This window comes from Dromiciops gliroides, chromosome 5, assembly GCF_019393635.1.
Source record: "Dromiciops gliroides isolate mDroGli1 chromosome 5, mDroGli1.pri, whole genome shotgun sequence".
NCBI lineage: Eukaryota > Metazoa > Chordata > Mammalia > Microbiotheria > Microbiotheriidae > Dromiciops > Dromiciops gliroides.
The window spans coordinates 36,348,630-36,369,458 of record NC_057865.1 but is presented as its reverse complement, the minus strand read 5'-3'; the positions used below and the strand labels follow the sequence as shown (position 1 = coordinate 36,369,458).

The 20,829-nt window shown below is 38.8% G+C and overlaps 1 protein-coding gene across 16 annotated transcripts in view; it reads right to left on the bottom strand.

Moving 5' to 3' along the window:
- Positions 1–20,829, bottom strand: part of TBC1D5 (TBC1 domain family member 5) — a 611,040-nt gene that overhangs the window by 198,220 nt on the left and 391,991 nt on the right. For all 16 annotated transcript variants that reach the window (XM_043966947.1, XM_043966952.1, XM_043966957.1 and 13 more), the window contains 3 exons: positions 17,850–17,900; positions 17,694–17,763; positions 6,531–6,703 (listed from right to left, as the gene is read on the bottom strand). In XM_043966947.1, coding sequence (XP_043822882.1) covers positions 6,531–6,703; positions 17,694–17,763; positions 17,850–17,900 — 294 coding nt within the window. The remainder of the gene's footprint in view (positions 1–6,530; positions 6,704–17,693; positions 17,764–17,849; positions 17,901–20,829) is intronic.

The window sequence follows — 20,829 nt, the reverse complement described above, 5'->3', positions numbered from 1 at the left end:
GGCAAAAAACAACAACAAAAACCCTCCAAAGTTCCTTTTTGATTTCTCTTTCCCATTTTAGATAAAGTTTTAAATACTATTTCATTTCAAATTACTTTAAGTGAGACACATATATTTCACCAAATAGCTCCTCAAATCCTGTCCTTTTTAAAGCTGAGAACCAAGCACTTTTAACTCTTTTAACCAGTACCCCGTGGAAGCAGAAGTTTGACAATACTTTATATGTCAAAAAATAAATAATTAAAAAACAGCAGTTATGGTTAACCCATTTAGTTTTCCAATTACATTGAATTTTTTTAGTCATCATATCTATAAATCATTTCACATTTTTTAGTTTTCATTTTTTAAAATTAAGGTTAACAGGACAGCAAGGTGGTGCAGTGGATAAAGCACTGGCCCTGGATTCAGGAGTAACTGGATTCAAATCCGGCCTCAAACACTTGACACTTACTAGCTGTGTCACTCTGGGCAAGTCACTTAACCCTCATTGCCCTGAAAAAAAAAAATAAGGCAACAATTGTACTATTGAAACCCTAACCCTAATCAAATCATGATGTTTACTTTTATAAAATTCATATTTTAAGATATAAAATTCTTTTCAGCAAAGAAAAGACAGGGACGATTAATTAGCCATACATTTCCTCTTATTTACTGGCACTAAATTTAGACCGCCATTTGTAATAGGCAGGATCAGAGGACGCTAGGAGCACAGTTTTGGAGCTGAGCTGGAAGGGACTTTTGAGCCCCTCATTTTACATGTAAAGAAAACGAAGCCCTGAGAGATGCCCTGCTTATGATCAGGTACACATGGCAAAGCCAAGGTTCAACTTCCAGTATCCACTTCAAAACCAAAGAAAGAAAGAATGAATAAAAGGATAAGAATTAGGGAAATAGGGGCAGCTAGGTGGTGCAATGGATAGAGCACTGGCCCTGGATTCAGGAGGACCTGAGTTCAAATCCAGTCTCATTCACTTGACACTTACTAGCTGTGTGACCCTGGGCAAGTCACTTAACCCCAATTGTCTCAACAAAATAAAAAAAAAAAAAGAATTAGGGAAATAATGAGACTTCTTATCTTTTAACGGCTAAGCAAAGCTATTAAAAACATAGAGCTTTTCAAAATTAAGTCATGAATACACACTGAAAGAACAATCCTCAGTGGTCAATTGTGAGTGACATTTTCTTGATAAAATGTAATCTCATAATTGTTCTAATAGAGAAGAATTCATACTGATGAGAATGCCCCTCTGAGGAAGGCTGTGTATTTTCTTTCTTTCTTTTTTTGTGGGGCAATGAGGGTTAAGTGACTTGCCCAGGGTCACACAGCTAGTAAGTGTCAAGTGTCTGAGGCCGGACCTGAACTCAGGTCCTCCTGAATCCAGGGCTGCTGCTTTGTCCACTGCACCACCTAGCTGCCCCCAAGGCTGTGTATTTTCTCCTCAGATATTATCCTTTCCTTTGGCTAATCCAAAGGCAATTGGGTATAAAAAGTAATGGAGTGAACTATGTAACTCCTTGAGGCCTCTGCCGATACTGTGAATCCATGTGATCTATAGTGAAATAGTCACTGGATACTAATAACTGATGATAGGTTATCCCAACAAGTACCCTTCTGTCTGCATTCCAAGGAGCAGCCCACCTAAGCAAAGTGAAGCTCAACAACAGGAATTGGGCTACTTGGTGATTAAGTCTTTGGTCTACACAGCTATTGAAAAAGGAAAAATATAAAATTTCCTTCAGCTCTGCAAGGCCTCCTTCTGTTTCTGCAATAATAAGTGTCAAAATGGAGTAAAATGTGGTAGAAGATGATAAATATTTGATAAGTATTTGTAATACCACCATTAACCTACTGATTTGTAAAATTCTGTCTAATGATGGAGTAGACACTACTGGAGAAACTGAACCCTATCACTATTACTTTCACTATAAATGAAACAAATAACATTGTACAAATCAAATTGATTATATCTGAAAAGCCAAGAAATGACTCTTTACTGATTTGGGAGTCATTCCTAAAACAGAAGTCTCAGATTACTGAGATATGGCATGCAATGAAAACAATTCCAATTTGAGCTATTTTAAAATGTTATTGCTGCTAGAAAATGGGAAATGAATGGAGGCAAGTATAATACTGGTTATGACAATTCTGTATATAACCAATAAACCAATTGCTATAACAAGGAGATCAAAAGAACCTAAACACTGCCTTAATCCACATATACTTGATCTATTTACCAGGTTTGATACTGAAATAGAAAGGGGAAAGTCTACTGACACTGTTTACAACAATGCCACATAGAAATTTAACTGATACAAATTAATTATCAAAATGAAGAGACTAGAAATTGTCTAAAAACTGCCTTAGAAAATATCTAACTTTCTTGCCAAGCAGAGAGTTATGGCAGCCAAGGGTAACAGAGATTTAGAGAGTAAAAGCATTTTCAAAAACTCATAAAGAATGGTGGAATATTATGAGCAGTATCGCCTCATAAGACAGCAAGAGTTAGTGTAGGGAAAAATAATTTAAAGAAAGCTTGGTGAGAGAACCAACTAAGTAAAGCTATCCTAAGGGTATTTAAGGACAAAACTGGGACTACAATAAACAAATGGAATATGAAAAATATCTGCAGATATTTTAAAACAGCCTTCTCAACATCAAGGACAAGTGAACCGTCATATCTGGTCTTTAACACTAGTCCTGGATGGTGGATTTCATCACAGAGGTGGAGGAAATGACAATAAAGAGAATGAAAATGGTAAAAAGCAGCTCACCTCTCATGCTATTGCTATAATTTTGAGGGAGGTAAGAAATCCTTAAGCTATTTGAGGGAGGGAAAAATACAAAAGCGGGGTAAACATAAGAAAAACAACCAAAAGAACATCACAAACTACTTACCTATAAGTCGACCTCTCCAATTTTAGAAAATCTTTGTGAGAATAATATATACATGCATCAAGGGTATGCTGAATTACAAAGCAACAGGAAGGTGTTTTTTAAGCAAAATTCCAGAGTGGACAATATATTTACCACATGATGGACTGAAAGACGTAAAGCATACAAGATCCTACCATACTTAGTTGTTTTTAGGCTGTAAGAAAAGCACTTGATTTGGTAGCACAATAGACTACTTTAAAAGCTCTCCTCCAGAAAGGCCTATCAAATGTCCATTTTTCTTAAATTTATTAAGGCATAACCATATGTGTATTATAACAGGTACAATACAACAATACAAGATAACAGATACAATCATATTTGATGCTTGTGATTATAATGTGAAGCAAGATGGAAAAAGGGGACACATGCTTAGCAAAGCTTGGTGCCATGGTGGAAATTCAGTGAAGTTCAAGTTGAAGAGTTTCCAACTAGGACAGGATCACAGAAGCAGAGCTCAAAGAGCCCTCAGAGTGGACTTAGTCCAACCACCTTAATTTTACAGACAAGGAAACTGAGAGCCAATGAAATGAAATGACTGACCCAAGGTCACCCAAGTAGTAAACACCAGATGTAGTGTGAATAGAGTGTCTTTTCCACTGTACCACACTGCTACTGCTGCTCCTGTTTTTGATTACATTGTGCTAATTGCATTAGTCCCAACAACACTGTAGCACTTCCTAAAGGGATCCATAGGTACTCTGGCCTAACTGCCTATGCAGGAAGAAAATAGGGGAACGAGAATATCAGGAGGTACAAATTATAAAGCTCATCCATTAATCTATTATCTATTAATCCATCCATCCATCCATCCATCTATCTATCACTAAAGGGAAGGAGAGGGAGAGAGGGCTGGCCTGTCTTTGGGAAACTGCAAATTTCTCTGAATGACCCCAAGTGCCTCTTTAAAACAAAGACTTTTAAAAGGCCAATATCCTTAGTCTCTGAAGAACTGAAACTAAAAATCACCCAAAGGGCATCGTGGACAGGATAGGGAGAAAAGACATTACAAATAAGGAATTAAGAGGGAGAAGTAGAATAAATCAAGTGACCAAAGAAACGCATGAGGAAAAAAAAGATGTATTCTTTCTAGGTGGGAAAAAAGAATAATCACTAGACTGCCTGTGTGATTCACTGGTATCTTCTAGCACATTGGATGGATCTTCTTAGGTGAACTTATGGGAGCACATGGACAAGAATGACACAGGAAAGGCAGGCATGGATGGATCATGACCTATGCTGTTAGAGACAACGCCCATGCCAATTAAATGGCAGAGCCAGCCGAATATTTGAGGCTAAGCTGAAAGGGCTATAAATTGACAAAGCAGGGCACTCTAGTTCTCTCCTCATTAATGCTGTTTGTATGACAATAAAATAAATTTGGGTTTTTATCTTTTATAAGTGAACATCTATTCTCTAAGCAAATGATAGAAAAAATACAGAATTTGAGTTAACATCTTAAGTGTTGATTTTTTTACCTTCACCAAAGTATTAGCTTAGGCTCAGGTTTAAATGGATATACTAAAAATAACCAGTGTGTTGCCCTGATGAATAATATTGTATACTGGAGCTGACAGACTACTGGGGCGGGAGGGGGGGGGGGTGCGTCTGGCCCTTAACCTGTTTTTGGGCAACCTAAGCTAAGAATAGTTTTTACAGTTTTAAATACAATAAAACTTTATTTTAGAGTGTAAAAAAAAGACCTTCTTGGCTCATGAGTGATAGAAAACCCGGCTGTGGGCCCCTGTTACGTATTACTGCCAAGATCACATCCATTTCCAACTGAAGAAAATGGAGGTCTTATCAAGACTAGGGGACTGAGCCAATACGCACACAGGAAAAATTCAGAATCAGAATAACAAGACACATTGCTCTTCAGGGATGGTGGGGTCTCTCTATTGGTGCTTCCACAAGGGTAGGCAGCTCCAGGTGAGGAAACTACCTCTACCAAAGCAGCAACTATCCTACAGTTAACAGTCTAACCAAGATGCCTGGGGCACTCAGAGGCTGATGGATGGTGCTAGTCCGAGTCCAAGGCAGCACTCTGGAAAAAGCCTTGTCCCACAGAGCGAGTATTGCCTCTAAATCTCTTTAAAAACTTAAATAGCTAACACTTGTAATTTTTATTTCAGAAACGCTTTATTGATGTTGGCATTAGCATCTTGAGTATAAGTATTCGCATTTCCATTTCTTAGGTGAGGGGATGTGGCAGAACCGGCTGCAGAGGGACCTTAGGAAGCCATGCCGCCCCCACTGATCCTCAGGACCTCTTAACTCTTAATTCAGGGCTTGACCTGGCACACCGGTTTATCAGAACACTGAGTAAGGACACTTATGAGATATTATTAGAACACCCCCAATGGGGCATTAAGGCTCAGGCTTAAAAAACAAAAACCTTTCATTTTTAACAGAGGATGGCATCTGTTCAAGCCCCAACCCTCACCCTAATGAGTGGTGTGATGCCAGGCAAGTCACCTACCTTCTTTAAATTTCAGTTTCCTCATCTACAGATATAATAATATCTGCAATGCCAGCCTTATGGCATTTGTGGGCTGTTGTGGGAAGAGCATTCTTTAAAGTCTAGTGTACTTTACAAATGAGAGGTATCGTTACATTACATGTGCACAAATATATGAAACAAAGTTGGGGGTGGACTGTGGATACGAGCATAATTAGAAGAAAGAGGATGAACATCCCTTTTTATCACCTCTATTCCTATTTGTCCTATGTTCTAGCGAGGTGGTGGGCCTCCTTCTCATGGAGTAAGGGATTTTAATACAGTGGTTCCCAATTAATGATCAGATTTGTAGTTTGGTCTTATAATTAAAAAGGATTTGAGGTATTAGTTTCAACAAAACAAAACAGGAGCCACCAGAGCAAATTCTTTTAATTGTGACCCCCTTTTGTCAATTGTCCTCTTTCTTCTGTTTCTTTTGGCCCCTTTTTAGAGGCCTCAGAGGTGTAGACAGAAGAATGGATTAAAAGTCTTTGCATGTGTCTGGGGGGGGGAGAAGAGAGGGGAGGGAGGGAGAAAAGTTTGGAACCAGAAATCTTATAAAAACAAATGCTGAAAACTATCTCTACATGTAACTAGAAAATAATAAAATACTTTTATGATTTAAAAAAAAAAGTCTTTGCATGTAAGTATCACTTCCTCACCTATTTAACATTTTCCTTAAATCTCTTCAGGCATTAAAAAAGTTCCTATTTATTTTATGTCTGATGCAAGTTGTATGTATGTTTATTCTGTTGCTTTAAAAATTACTTTTTCCAGTAAAAAGACAATCTGTATTCCTAAATGATAAGGCCCTAAAACCACCACTGCATTGATGTTCCAAGCCTATAACGCTGCACAGCTGGGCCTTATGGTTGTTTACAGTCTACTTCCTTATCACATTGGAGTTTCTCTTGGCTCCTTATTAACTATATTCCCTGGTGTGGAAGCCCCCACTCACTTGTTCCTTTGTTAGAGGACACTTTCTTTCAAATATAACAAAGTTTCCACGTCTTTCTCTGCTTTTTGAAAAATTTGTCAACCATGGGATTTTAATACTAATTCAAAAGAAAATGATTCCTTTTAAAAGCCACACAGACTTACAGGCCATATATTTGTGGAGCAATTTCCAGTCGGTTCAGGTGCATGTAGAGTTCAATATCTTGCTTTTTCAGCAGGTGGTCTTGAATCTGGTTTACTTTTGTAACAATAGCAATGGATGGGCCAAAATCCTGTGGCCTGGCAAATGGGATGGTCGTGATTACCGAATCTTTCCCCTAAGAGCAAAAGCAAGCAAAAAAAAAAAAAAGATACAAAAGTTTAATCACATTTTAGTATTTGTATAAAGATAAGGTCTTTGACAGAAATGAGAAAACAGGCAAGATTTCATAAGTTATTATCTGTGACAAACCCTATCTTAACATTAATTGAACAATGTGTAAACAATATATGAATCTGCTACTTTATCATTTGGCCTAAACAGAGAGCAGGATACAGAGCCAGGAAGAGCTGAGTTCAAATCCTGCCTCAGATATCCACTAGTTCTATAATCCTAAGCAAGTGACTTTACGCAACTGAGACTCAATTTTCTCATCTATAAAATGGGGATAGCAACCCTACATTCTTCACAGGGCTCTTATACCAAGTAAGATAATACATATAAAATAATTTGTAAATTTGAAAGTAACATATAAATGTTAGCTTAGTACTATTAATATATTTGACAAAACAATATTAATATTGATACATTTTATTACTATCATTTGTTAAGATGAAGTAATTGGTAGAGCAATGTGTAGCCCTAAAGATTCTTCTCAGATAAGGAGTATCTCTTGGATACACCAGGTTCATAGAAGATTTCCTGATAAACAGAACCACAGACATAATGATTCTCTACAATATCAAATTCAACACACAACAGGGCATTTGAAAGTTGCCATGCTTTTTGTGAGAACTGCAAAGAAGCCAGGGTCACTGACGAACAGAGCTCATGGGCGTAAGGTGTAGGAGGGGTGGAAAGGCAGGAACTGGCCAAGTTAATGCCAAACAGAGAGTTTTATGTTGGATCCTGGAGGTAACGGGGAGTCACTGGCATTTACTGAGTAGGGAGGGGACATGGTCACACCTACCCTTTCGGGAGACCTTGTGACTAAACAGAAAATGGATTGGAGTGGGGAGAGATTTGAGGCAGGAAGATCAACCAGAAGACTACTGCAATAGTTTAGGTGTGAAGTGATGAGAGCCTGGACTAGGGCGGTGGCAGATACAAGAGATGTTAGAAAGGTAGGATTCCGGGCAGCTAGGTGTGGATTCAGGAGGATCTGAGTTCAAATCCGGCCTCAGACACTTGACACTTACTAGCTGTGTGACCCTGGGCAAGTCACTTAACCCTCATCCTGCCCCCCCCCCAATAAAAGAAAGGTAGAATTCTTCCAAGAATGTTTTGAATGCTTTTTTATTAGTAAACATTCCTATTTTTTCATTTCTTCTTAAGCTTAGATTTGCAGAGTAGGCTAACTGAGGCTGTATCCTGAGCTCTACTTTTCTTTGGAACTCATTATTTCAACACCTTCTGTGCTTCCGGTAGGTACAGAATAGTCTCCAAAAGTCTTGTGTTATTCAAATTTCCTTTCTTTACTATTTGAAGGGTCTTCTGGTCACTTGGAGAGCTTGTTGTTTCTTTACTGAATTGTTAGAATTGAGGACTATGTGTCTGGGAAGTTTATAGTTTGGGGGTTTCTGTTTGTTTTACTGGAGGCAATCTATGCACTCTTTCAATTTATCGTACCATGGGGTTGGTTCAGGTTTTTTGAACTGTCACGCTCTTCTGGGAGACTTATTTATCTCAGGGTTGTCTCTAAAGACCCCAAGTTTTGCCTGAAGAGAGAACATGTTTTTGTTGTGGTTTTTAACTTCTCTTCTTCAAGACTGTTCTCCACTTCTGGGTATTGAATTCTCCATCAGTTGTCCTCTCTTGTCTCTCTGGTGAGACTTTTCTTCACAGATTCAATTTTTTCCACTCTGCTAATCACTTCTGCATTAAAGGTCATAGATTCTGCTCTCACATTTCTCATTTCAACCACTCAGAAAAGCTTGCTGTGGTTCCATGTTCTCTCTAAATTCCAGAGGTTCCTCTGTCTCATCAAAGGTTGTTTTACAGTATTTATTCATAGGTGCTTGAAGTCATTTGCAAGATCTGGGGACCAGCTATTAAAGCTTTTCCTGTTACTTATTTGCTTATGCTCCATGTCTTTTAAGTTTCTTCCTCCTGAAATCTTTGGTAATTTCAGTCTTTCCCCCTTTTCCTTTATTGTTCACTTCCTGACTCCCTTTCTGCCTACCATGGTTTCCCTGGGGTTGGATCTCAAGCATCTCAGCTCTCACACTGAGCAATTCACAGGTCACCAGCTTAGTGCTCTGCCCCAAGTGACTTTTGGGTGGATAGAAATGACACCAGATGGACGTTGGGCTCTTTCCCTCACACGCAGTGGATCACCACACAGCTCCACAGAGTTCTCCTATCTGCCTCTATGGCATCTGGCCCCATGCTCTCAGTTCCATGACTCCATAGTACAGAGTGCTGCCATGCTGGTGTTCCTGCAGCTGGGACTGATTGCTGCAGTTTATTGCTCTGAGGTCCCAGGAGGAGGAGGGAGGGCCATGGTGTGTACTTGGGCTCTACTTCAAGCTCAGACCGTGTCCTGCCCCATTTTGTCGGTTCCTCTGCTCTCCTGAGGAAATCTTCTGCAGCACAAAGTGTTGTAGTGCTGGCTATTAAGGCCTCATCTAATTTCTGAAGTTTGGAGCATTAGTCTTCATGGCACTAGAAAGAGGGAAAGGACTTGACTGTGAGGTTGTGTTTTGCGGCAAGCCCATGTGTCTGGTCCTCCAGTGCAGCCTTGCTACCAGTAGTATGATTGGCAATGAGGGAGGCTGTGCTGAAAAAGGAGGAGGTAGCATGGGATTTTTAATCTTTTGGGTTGCAGTGGTCCTAAACTATGGAGATAGCTGAAGTTGCATTATTTTTGTTGGATTTTTTCTGTTTTGGAGAGGTCTGAGAGGTCTTGGGGATCAGGAAAAATGTCTATTCCTCCATCTTGTTGGTTACATGACACAGAAGTCACAAAGGTAGAATCAACAGGTCTTGGTGCGAGACTAGATATGGGTAGTGAGAAAAGGGGTCAAAGATGATACCGGGCTTATTGGCCTGTGTGACTATAAGGACTGTGGTGCCCTTGTCAATAATAGGAAAAAGAGGTAGTACAGAGTACTTAGGGGGAAAAAGGAGTTCAATTTTTGACATGACAAGGTTAAGATATGTATGGGACATCCAGGCTGAGATGTCTACTAGGCAGATGGAGATATAAGGTCAGGAGAGAGGGTGGAGTTATTGAAGTAGAAGTGGAAATCATCAGTATAGAGATGGATCTAAACAAAAGGAGTGGATGAGATCACCAAGTGAAACAGTATAAAGAGAGAAGAAAAGAGCACAGGACATTCTTGCTGGACACCCACAGGTAATGGAAGTGATGTTTTAAGACAAAGGAAACTTAAAAGGGAGTAATCAGACAAGTAGGAGAACCATGGAGAAAGTAGTGTCCTGAAAATGTAAGCAGAAAAGTATCAAGGAGAAGATTACTGATATTGTCAAAGGCTTCAGAGAAGTCAAGAATGATGAGAAAAGGCCATTAAATAAGAGACTGCAGGAAACTGTGGAGAACATTTTCCACTAAATAATGAGATTGTAAGTGAAACTAAAGAGTTAAAAAATACATAGATAGGTTGCAAATTGTCCTGGTTGTAGAGAGTTCTCACACTGCTGAGAATGCAGATCCCTTAAGATAGATTTTGACTGACCAAGTCATGTTGACTATTAGAAATATACAAATGATATGTGTGTGTATATATATATCTATCTATATGTATATGTATAGAGATATATAGATACAACCTATATCAGATTACCTGCTGTCTAGGGGAGGGGGGAGGGAGGGGAGGGAGGGAGAAAAATCTGAAATTGTAAAGCATGTATAAACAAAAGTTGAGAACTATCTTTACATGTAACGGAAAAAATAAAATACCTCATACATTAAAAAAAAAAAAAGAAATATACAAATGAAAAATAAAGTACATATGAAGATGCTATCTGGACCCATAGAAAAAAACTGATAAATAGAAGTACATATAGAATAATTTTACTCATATATAACTATTTGTATCCAATGGTAGCCATCTCTAAGGCAGGGAGTGGGAGGAGAAGAGGGAAGAAACAAAGTAAAAAAGGAATTTACATGATAACTTTGTTGTATATTTGGAGGGACTAGCTAGCTGTACATGGTAGATTTGCAGTTTCATGTTCAATTGATCATCTTTTTTATTGTACTGTGTTATGGAAGTGCTTGTTTTATTCCATGAATTGAAAATAAATTTTTTTTTAAAAAGTTATATAATTCAAGAACTTCACAAATATATTTCCAACTTAAAAATAAACACAATTATGCATTGTACTTCATCTATGATAATACTACTAATGGCTATGCTTAGGGCATATCTCCTTTTTCTATTTCTATGCCCTTGGAACTGTGTAACTAGTATCAAGCAACTGTTTAATAGCGTGCTAGAGTAGTATAGTCAGCGGTCCTAGGCTAACTGGCCCACACAAGAATCGGGTTCCATAATACATGAACTTGGTCATTGCTAGGGAAGACAATGTGAGTAGAAGACATGGTAGGTCTTAAGTGAAAGGACTTCAGAAAGAGAAAAAATGTTTAAAGGGTAGGGCCAACCACATATAAACCACAGGACATGAAAATCTACATGTTTTGACTGACATGTGTGGTAAAATTAGGCTCATTTGATCTAGCTTGCCACACTGTACATAAATGAACATCTTGTTCTGGAGTTCAGACCTCACCTCTCACTGGTTCTAAAGCTTATACTTGTTTTGAATATGTTTCTGGCCTCAGGCCTCAAAATAAAAGAACTTTCCTGGCTGCAGTCCATCCATCTCCCCAAACTGGGGAATGTTCAATCAGTCTTTTTTTGGGGGTGGGGGTGGGGGGTGGGGCAATGACTTGCCCAGGGTCACGCAACTAGTAATATCAAGTGTCTGAAGCCGGATTTGAACTCAGGTCCTCCTGCATCCAGGGCTGGCGCTTATCCACTACGCCATCTAGCTGCCCCCTCAATCAATCTTTTTTTTTCCTTTTCTTTTTTTTGCGGAGCAATGAGGGTTAAGTTACTTGCCCAGGGTCATGCAGCTAGTAAGTGTCAAGTGTCTGAGGCCAGATTTGAACTCAGGTCCCCCTGAATCCAGGGCCAGTGCTTTATCCACTGTGCCACCCAGCTGCCCCCTCAATCAGTCTTAAGGATATCTCCAAGGAGCCTGGACAACAGGCTTTCCCAGTGGCCTAGTAGAAAAGTCTTGAATCCATTTGTCTAGTTAGCTATAAATAATTCTTGTTGTTCAGTCATGTCTGATTCTCCCTGACCCCATTTGGGGTTTTCATGGCAAAGAAACTAGAGTGGTTTGACATTTCCTTCTCCAGCTCATTCTAAGATAAGGAAACTGAGGCAAAGAGAGTTAGGTGACTTGCCCAGGGTCACAGAGCTAGTGTCTAAGGCCAGATTTGAACTCAGAAGATGAGGCTTCTTGACTCCAGGCCCATCACTCTATTCACCATACCACTTAGCTGCCCCCAAATTGTTGTTGTTTGGTCATCTGGTCTGACTCTTTGTGACCCCATTTGAAATTTTCTTGACAAAGATCCTGGAGTGGTTTGCCATTTCCTTTTCTAGCTCATTGTAACATCAATTTTTTTCATATCAATCAACAAGTATCTCTATGTACCAGGTACTATATTATGATAGTATATGACTAGGAGTCATGGACTAGTAGTTGAAGGTCACCCAAAGGGCAATGGAAAGATATATGGTGAGGGTGAAGCTAAAACCTATTAACAATAACTATCAGTACTATCAACTTATGGGACAGCTAGGTGGCACAGTGGATAGAGCACTGGCCCTGGAGTCAGGAGTACCTGGGTTCAAATCCAGCCTCAGACACTTAACACTTACTAGCTGTGTGACCCTGGGCAAGTCACTTAACCCCAATTGCCTCACTTAAAAAAGTATTATCTAGATATAGAGATATAACCTATATCAGATTACCTGCTGTCTAGGGGAGGGGGAGGGAGAAAAATCTGAAATTGTAAAGCTTGTATAAACAAAAGTTGAGAACTATCTTTTCATGTAACGGAAAAAATAAAACACCTTCTATGTAAAAAAAAAAAATTATCAACTTATTACCAATAAAGAAGTAGTTTAAAAGTACTTTGCTAGATGTATGATTTCATCAGTGTGGCTCCATTCCTTCAGTGCTAGATAATAATGATGATGATGGTAAAAGTCACAACTGAAATATCACTCTGTGGTTTGCAAAGCATTTGATCCTCATTTGATCCTCACAAGAACCCTGGCAGGCAGGTGCTATTTCCCCCCTCATTTAATGGATGAGGAGACTGAGGAAAACAGACATTAAGTGCCTTGCCAAGGACTTTAGGTCCAGCATTCTATCCACTGTGCCTCATGATTGTTTTTCATCATATTCCTTCCCATCTTGTGTTGGGGGCACCCAGTCCAACTCCCTCCCTTCATAGGCCCAGGGCAACCTGGGCAAGAAACAACCTCACTGGGAAATAGATCCACCTGCTCTGACTCCCAGTGAAGAAGTCTTTCCATTAACTATCTTGATATTGTTGGGATATCAGGGAAATGTGTAGAGTCTTGTTAGTTTTCTATCCTTTAAAAGACATTATCAGAGAAATAAATGTATGCACAGAAAAGGAAGCAGACTAGAAAAGTGTAAGATCAAGGGTTAATGGATTAACTGCTCACTTCACTTGCCTGGATGCAATGCTAAGAGATCTGGCATACTGGATGGACCATGGAGGATTTAGGAAAAAAGCAGGTATCACAACTGCACAGGATTAGGTGGTGCTAGTAGGTTGCTACTTGTCCCTTTGGAAGAATTAACCACTTTGAGGAGATCATAGACCCAACAATGTGCTTAAAGAACTTCCTATTGGTTTTTTTTTTGTTGTTTGTTTGTTTGTTTTTGAGAGGCAATAGGGGTTAAGTGACTTGTCCGGGGTCACACAGCTAGTAAGTATCAAGTGTCTGAGGCCAGCTTTGAACTCGGGTCCTCCCGAATCCAGGGCCAGTGCTTTATCCACTGTGCCACCTAGCTGCCCCTTTCCTATTGTTAATAGAAGAAAATCGTCTCCTTGTGCTAGCCATTCCTTACTTTTAAATTTACTTCTTATAAAAACTGTGTTACAATAACTGGAATGAGAAATATTATTTATTATTTTTTAAATGCAGGATTAAGATCAAATGAACTATTTCTATTATTATGGATAATAATTACTATTAAAAATGGTCCGCCATTGACTTCTACCTGAATATAAGTTTAACAATTTATATCTATCTTTAAATAGCATTTAGTATTTTAGAGCCTAGTGTGTACTCTAAGACATCAGAAAGAAACAGGAGCCCCTAACCATACATAAAGATCTGCTTAAGATGCACAGTGCCCCCCCCCAAAAAAAGATGCATAGTGACTTAGTTTTAAAATGTAATATTATCTATTTTTTATTATATTTTTATTTATTTTGTTAAATATTTTCCTATTATGTTTTAATGTTGTTCATATCACAAACAAGAGTGGGGTAGGCCCCATGTTTGACACCTCTGCTCTAAGAGGTCAACAGAAAGGAATTTAAAAGTCTTTGAAAAAAGTGGTCATCATTTTACATATTTTGATCTTATAGTTTAGATGCAAGGTGGGAGTTTATATGGATCTGTGCCAGTCAGTCTGAAGTATTTTTTTTCCTAGGTACGATTTTTATCAATTATACCAAAAACCAGAAGATAAATCATTTTTGGGAGGCTTGGATAAATTATATCTCTGTAGGAAATATGATCTTTATTGTGTAAGTCTTGGGAGGGAATCTATCCTGAATGAACCTGTTAAAAATGTTTAGTTTAATGAAATCAGATCAATTTCTAGTATGAGTAGTATGAGTTGTCATTAAATCAATAGCATGTGTAGTCTATTATTCTGATGCTTGATAGGGGCTCTTGTGTGGTCTATTAAAGACTGCAGGCATAAACTGTACATTAAAAATATTTTCCCTTTGCTCAGAATACTTAAGATAAAAATCTCTTAAATTTAAGAAAGTAGAAAGTAATGCTGATGATCACTTACATGCTAAACAGCTTAGCTTATCTTCCATTGAAATCATAATGGAAGATAAATGTGATGCAGAATATTCCCTTACCTCCTGGATTTCTTTTCATAACAAAGAATGTTATTTGCATCTGTCAATTATAAATATCTTAAGACATTGAAAGGGGGAGATCTTTAACTATAAAAAGAACCATGAAACTTTCTATTTGCAAACAGTATAAATGTATTTAATGAAATGTTTAAAGGTAAGAATCCCAAGAAACAGATTTTCAAACTTAAGAATAATTATCATAATAAGAATACGATGTCATTTGTGTGAATGGTTTGTTGTCTTTTGAAGATACACCTTTAGGCCTAAATTTATACTGCTCCACTGCCTGATATCAATCTCTGGAAAGAAAGCTCCCTGAGGGTAGAGCATGTAATTGCATCTAGCAAGAGTGCCACACCCTTGGCAGCTGGCACAGGATAAATACTCACAGGCACGGAAATGTGAAATGCATATCTACTACATTGTCAATATCAGATGGAACCAGAATAACTGAATGGGAAAAGTTCAACTTATTTTCATTTGTAGGAACTTCAAAAGAGAAAGGAGTGGATTCATTAAATGGAAAATCAATAAGCATTTTTATCACATATTCCTTTTTGTAGGAAACTTATATGTTGACTTTTCTGTGGAATTAATGTGAATGTTTCGAAGTTGCCTTTGACTGCTTCCAATAAAGGGACTGTTTTTCACTGTGTTGTCTTAGACACTTAAAATAACTGGATGACATGGTGCATACAATGAGAATCCGTCTGGCATGGAGGCTAGAGGGTCAGCCTTAATGTTAGGAAGATCTGGGAAGAATCTTGCCTCTGACATTTATCAGGTATATGACCACAAGCAAATTACTTCCTTTCTTGGTTCATCAGGCAATTTGAAGTAAGAAATCATGGGTTTAGATTTTTTTTTAAGTGCTGAAATTCTCATCCAGACTCTTTTTTTTTTTTTTTGGGGGGGGGGGGGGCTTGTGTGTATGTGTGTGTGTGAGAGGCAATTGGGGTTAAGTGACTTGCCCAGGGTCACACAGCTACTAAGTGTGTAAAGTGTCTTGAGGCCAGATTTGAACTCGGGTCCTCCTGAATCCAGGGCCGGTGCTCTATCCACTGTGCTACCTAGCTGCCCCTAGATTTTTTTTAAAAAATGTATATATTACCACTAAATATGCACAGACATTTAAGGCATGGCCATATTTGATTCTGTGCCATTAGTAGTAGTGGTATCATTGACATTTTGCTTTTTAAAGCTAAAACTTAAGCCTTTAAGAAAAAAAGAAAAGAAATTGTTATATCTATTTTCATAGAAATAAGTCTGTTGGGGGCAGCTAGGTGACACAGTGGATAAAGCACCAACCCTGGAATCAGGAGGACCTTAGTTCAAATTTGACCTCAGACACTTACTAGCTGTGTGACCCTGGGAAAGTCACTTAACTGTCATTGACCTGCCCCCCCAAAATAAAAAGGAAATGTCTGTTGTCTCTTTCAAATTACATAATCATCATACACCTTCCAAGTCAATTTACCTAACATGAATATCAATCTCAAATTACATTAGGTATCACTGAGAAAATAAAAGTATTTTCTGTTTTATATAATATTCAATTATTAAAACACAAATTCTCTTGAGAAGGGCCAATTTTACATTAGAAGTGACTGCTCAAAGTGCTGACCACCGGAATGCTAATGTGTTAAAATTCACTCAAGTGAGTTTTTCCCAAGCTACCAGCACCAGTTTCCAATCGCCTGCTAAGAAGCCGACAGAGGTACAGCTAGCTGGATGTTAAGGGACCTGCTGAGAGTGTCCCTGACTAACGACTCCATAGGCCTAGAAGATGTCTACGATTCCTTCTGGTAGTGTCAAGGATGCCAATTTTTATGATGCTCAAGTATCTACATCTTTCCGTGAGATCACTGACGCAGGAGTTCTCTCTAATAAGACAGACCGCAGTCTGTTCATGTCTGTCTATCCTGTGTGCTGCTTGTGGGCATCCACCCCATGGAATTTGTCATAGGGGATCCACCCAGTGGGCCTGAGGCCTGACAAGGCAACAGCACCGACACTGGGGTTGCCCATGATCTTCTCTCCCGCTATCTCACAGTTCCTGCAACATGCCTTTTACTCTTGTTTTTCCTCTGCGTTCCCTAGTCCTTACAATGCTGGGGTTTGTTCACACTCAGCACAGTTCCCTGACACTTGGTAAGGCTGGCAGAACGGTACTACTGAAAAGTTGGGACTTTTATTTCATGGGAAGCTGAGGCTCAGTGAACCATTGCAGCTTTCCCCCCAAAATCCAGGTCACATCTGGGCTCACCTCATGACCAGCCGTACGGCCTGTTCCCCATACATGTGCTTAGAGATGAGCCTCTAAAGCAGAAGCTCTTAATCTGGGCTTGAGTCTTGGAACTCTTTGGCAGTATCTGCTGAAATCTATGGACTCCTCCTCAGAATAATGTTTTTCAATAACAGAAACGATGACAAAGAAAACCAAATTAAATTGGAATACAGATATATATAAAAAAAAAATCACAAGTTCATGGATGTTAACTACCTAAGCTGACCATCTATTCTATGTCCTCCTAATTAATTTCCCTCTTTAACGGTTCTCCCCATTCCACTGAAAGTAAGCCCAGGCAGATTCAGGGTTCATCAAGATGCAATGAAACATAGATAATCAGCGTATATTCTAATTTTTTATGGAAATCTGTAACCCAAGTAATTATTCTCTACAGCACTAAAACGTTTTATACTGTCCATGGACATCAACTATATCTGTAGTATGTCTGTTTGGTAACTGTCTTTTCTGAACATCACATGGATATTGATGACTCGGGAATTTCTTTTGCTGAATTAATTTCGGGGGAGAACATCAACCCTGCTTTATTAACCCCTCTGTACTCTCCAGATCACCCCTCAACATTTATGTTGGGAATGAATGGGAAACAAATATAGTAAAGATTTTTAAAGCATTCACCTTCTGACCATCATGCTCAAAAGTCGAAAACCAGGGTTCAGCAGTTTCCATAAGGTGTGAAAACATTGCACTAAAAATGGAAGAGGAGAGTGGTTATTAATTGCCACAACGTAGGAGTTATTGAAAAGAACATGTCAAAACAGTTTTTATACTTACTAGGCATCATGTTCCAGATATTCAGGGTTCAAAAGAGCTTTCATTTCCTCACTTAAACAAAAGAAAACACAAGTGAATAATCAAAGTTTGTATTTGGGTCAGCATGCTGCATTTACCACTATAAAGAAAACCATATTCCTCCATACAGTTCAAATGAGAAAAATTAGTCCTCTTAAATGAAAAGAGAACCTCTATTGAATAAATAAAGTCTTTCCTTTCTATTAAGATCAAAAACAAATTAGTCGCTTCGTCTGCACTACAATGAAGTAGCTATCTTATTATTCCAAATAACAAATTACTGAATGTCACAATAGATACCTTGACTATGCTTGATCTAGAATAATTGATTACTCTACAATCTATCACTGTTTGTCCAAAACAGAAAAAAAAAATATGATTACTGGTCAAATTTGCAATATCAAAACATTAATTTATTTTGCTTTAATAGCTTCTATTTTTATTGTATTTTAACAGCAATTAATCAGTGACAGCTCTTCTTATCAATCTAGTCTACATTATTACTTAACTTTTTTGATGGATAAAGCCTATTGATTAAAGAACCTTCCCCCCCCCCCCCCCATTGTCCCTGACCTGGGCAACAAACTATCCTTTATTTTTTATACTTTCCTCTCTCCTTTCCCCCATCCCTTCTCACCAGTGCTTTGCTTCAGGCCACCACCTCCTTCATTCCCCCCTCCCTTCTATCAGCCTCACCTTTCTTTTGCCCATTCCCCTTTTGCCTCCTAGTTTTGCCCTCCCTTGTATCAGTCCCATATCCTTTATTAATTTAAATGAAGTGAATCCCATACACAATATTTGAGGGTATGTAATTTTTAAAATAAAAACATACAAAAACAATTCATATAAACATACTACTGTAATAAGCACACTGGATATTTCAGAAGAAATTTTATGTAGAAATTAAAGTTAAAATTTTTTAGCTTTAAAAAACACAGGAAGATTAACATATTTGGCTGGAAAGTAAACACAAATATGATTATTACAACTTACTGGGTTAAAAGAGCTAGAATGCTGAGTAAAAGACAGACAAGACACTTATAATCCAGCGGAAGCAGAGGAAGGTCAAAGTACAAAAAGAGCTGTTTCATAAGGGAGAATGAGAGAAGTAAAAAGGAGAAATTCCAATAAAATGCCTTTAGGATTTTAAGAGAAGAAGGAGAAATCACCCCTTTCACAGGGGGCAGGGACAAGGGGAATGAGGCGGGGCTGAGTCTGGCCAAGAAAGAAGAGGAATTTCAGATGGAGCAGGGGAAAAATGAGAGCGGGGATTCAGACTCATCAAGCTGGATTAGAACTTGGATTAAGAAAGGCAGCAGGAGGAGAAGATTGGTTAGAGTCAGGAATAAAGATAGACTAACATGCAAATTTCCAGTAAATTAATAAAGTGGGGAAAAATCTGGTGAAATACCCTGTATCAACATTTTTATTAGCCAAATACGGATCATATACATTCTAGATTATTCACAACCATTCTTCTTTCCTCTTCCTTCACTCTTGCACTCTTTTTCCGGAGCTGGAGATGGGCCAGCAATGGCCAAATGACCACTTCTCAGGTATGTTCTGGAAGGTGGTCCTGATCACATACTGTGGACTGTTGTCCAGTAATTTTCAGTCATATTCAACTGTTTGTGACCCTATTTGGGATTTTCTAGGCAGAGATACCGGAGTGGTTCGCCATTTCCTTCTCCAGATCATGTGACAGATGAGAAAATGGAGGCAAACAGGGTTAAGTGACTTGCCCAGGGTCACAAAGCTAGTAAGAGGCTGAGGCCAGATTTGAACTCAGGAAGGTGAATCTTCCTGCCTCCAGGCCTGGTGCTCTGTGCACTATGGTGTCACCTGGCTGACCGGTACTGTGGACTGGCTACCCCCTCAGTTTGCTTCTATCACTGAAATGCTGAGATTCTTTCCATCTAGTCAGTCTATCTTAGCATATACAAATTAACTTCACCACCAGCATAATCTGCTTGTTTTACTGAGTGACAAATTAAATGATCTTTGAATTATTTACTGTTTGGGGTTATCTTTGTCACGGCTTCATTTCATTAGTGGCAGGGACTTTTCATTTCATCTTTATGGCAGTTCATTTCCTTTAGCAAATGATGTAGGACTGATCTGGAGAGGAGAGCCTGGAAACTGGGGGTCGAGATTCTAGCTGAACTTAGAGCTGTTTATGGGCACAAGCTCAGTGTGATTTTCACCTTTATCTCAATAAGGGATGTATTACGGTTACTGCTTTCATCCGACTAGACTGCATCTCTGTATTGCTGCCAGGCTGTAATAGCACTCTACACACAGTTAGAGTCCCAGGATTCTCTACAGATGGGGCCCTCAATCTGCCATAAAAAAGGAAAACAAGGGAATTCTCAAAGTTCTAGACTGGACTTTAAAGAAAACAAATGTTTTCAATGCATGTTGAAACATGGATTCTACTAACCAGAGAAAAATTTCAATGGATTCATTTGGGAATAAGTCAATTTCCATAGGATAGACTGAATATCACTAGTTTGGCTTCCCTGGAATCTTACTAAGCTAACCCAGCATTAAAACTACCCACTTTAGCAAAGGAGGTGGCTAGGTGGCGCAATGAATACAGTTGTCAAGCCTCTAGTCAGGAAGACCTGAGTTTGAATATGGATTCATTCACTTACTGTGTGACTCTGGGCAAGTAATTTCACCCTGTTTGCCTCAGTTTCCTCATCTGTAAAATGAGATGGGAGAGGGAAATGGCCAACAACTCCAGTATCTTTGCCAAGAAAACCCCAAATAAGGTCATGAAGAGTCAGACACAACTGAAATGACTGAACACCACCAATTATGACAAAGAGAGATTACTTAATGAATGGATCCCATCCCACTGTTTTTTTATTTTTTAAAAAACATGTTTAGTTACTCAGTTAGTACCCCTTTACTAAAAAGCCCTTAAAGGGGAGGACAGAGGGACAGGGGAATTATAATG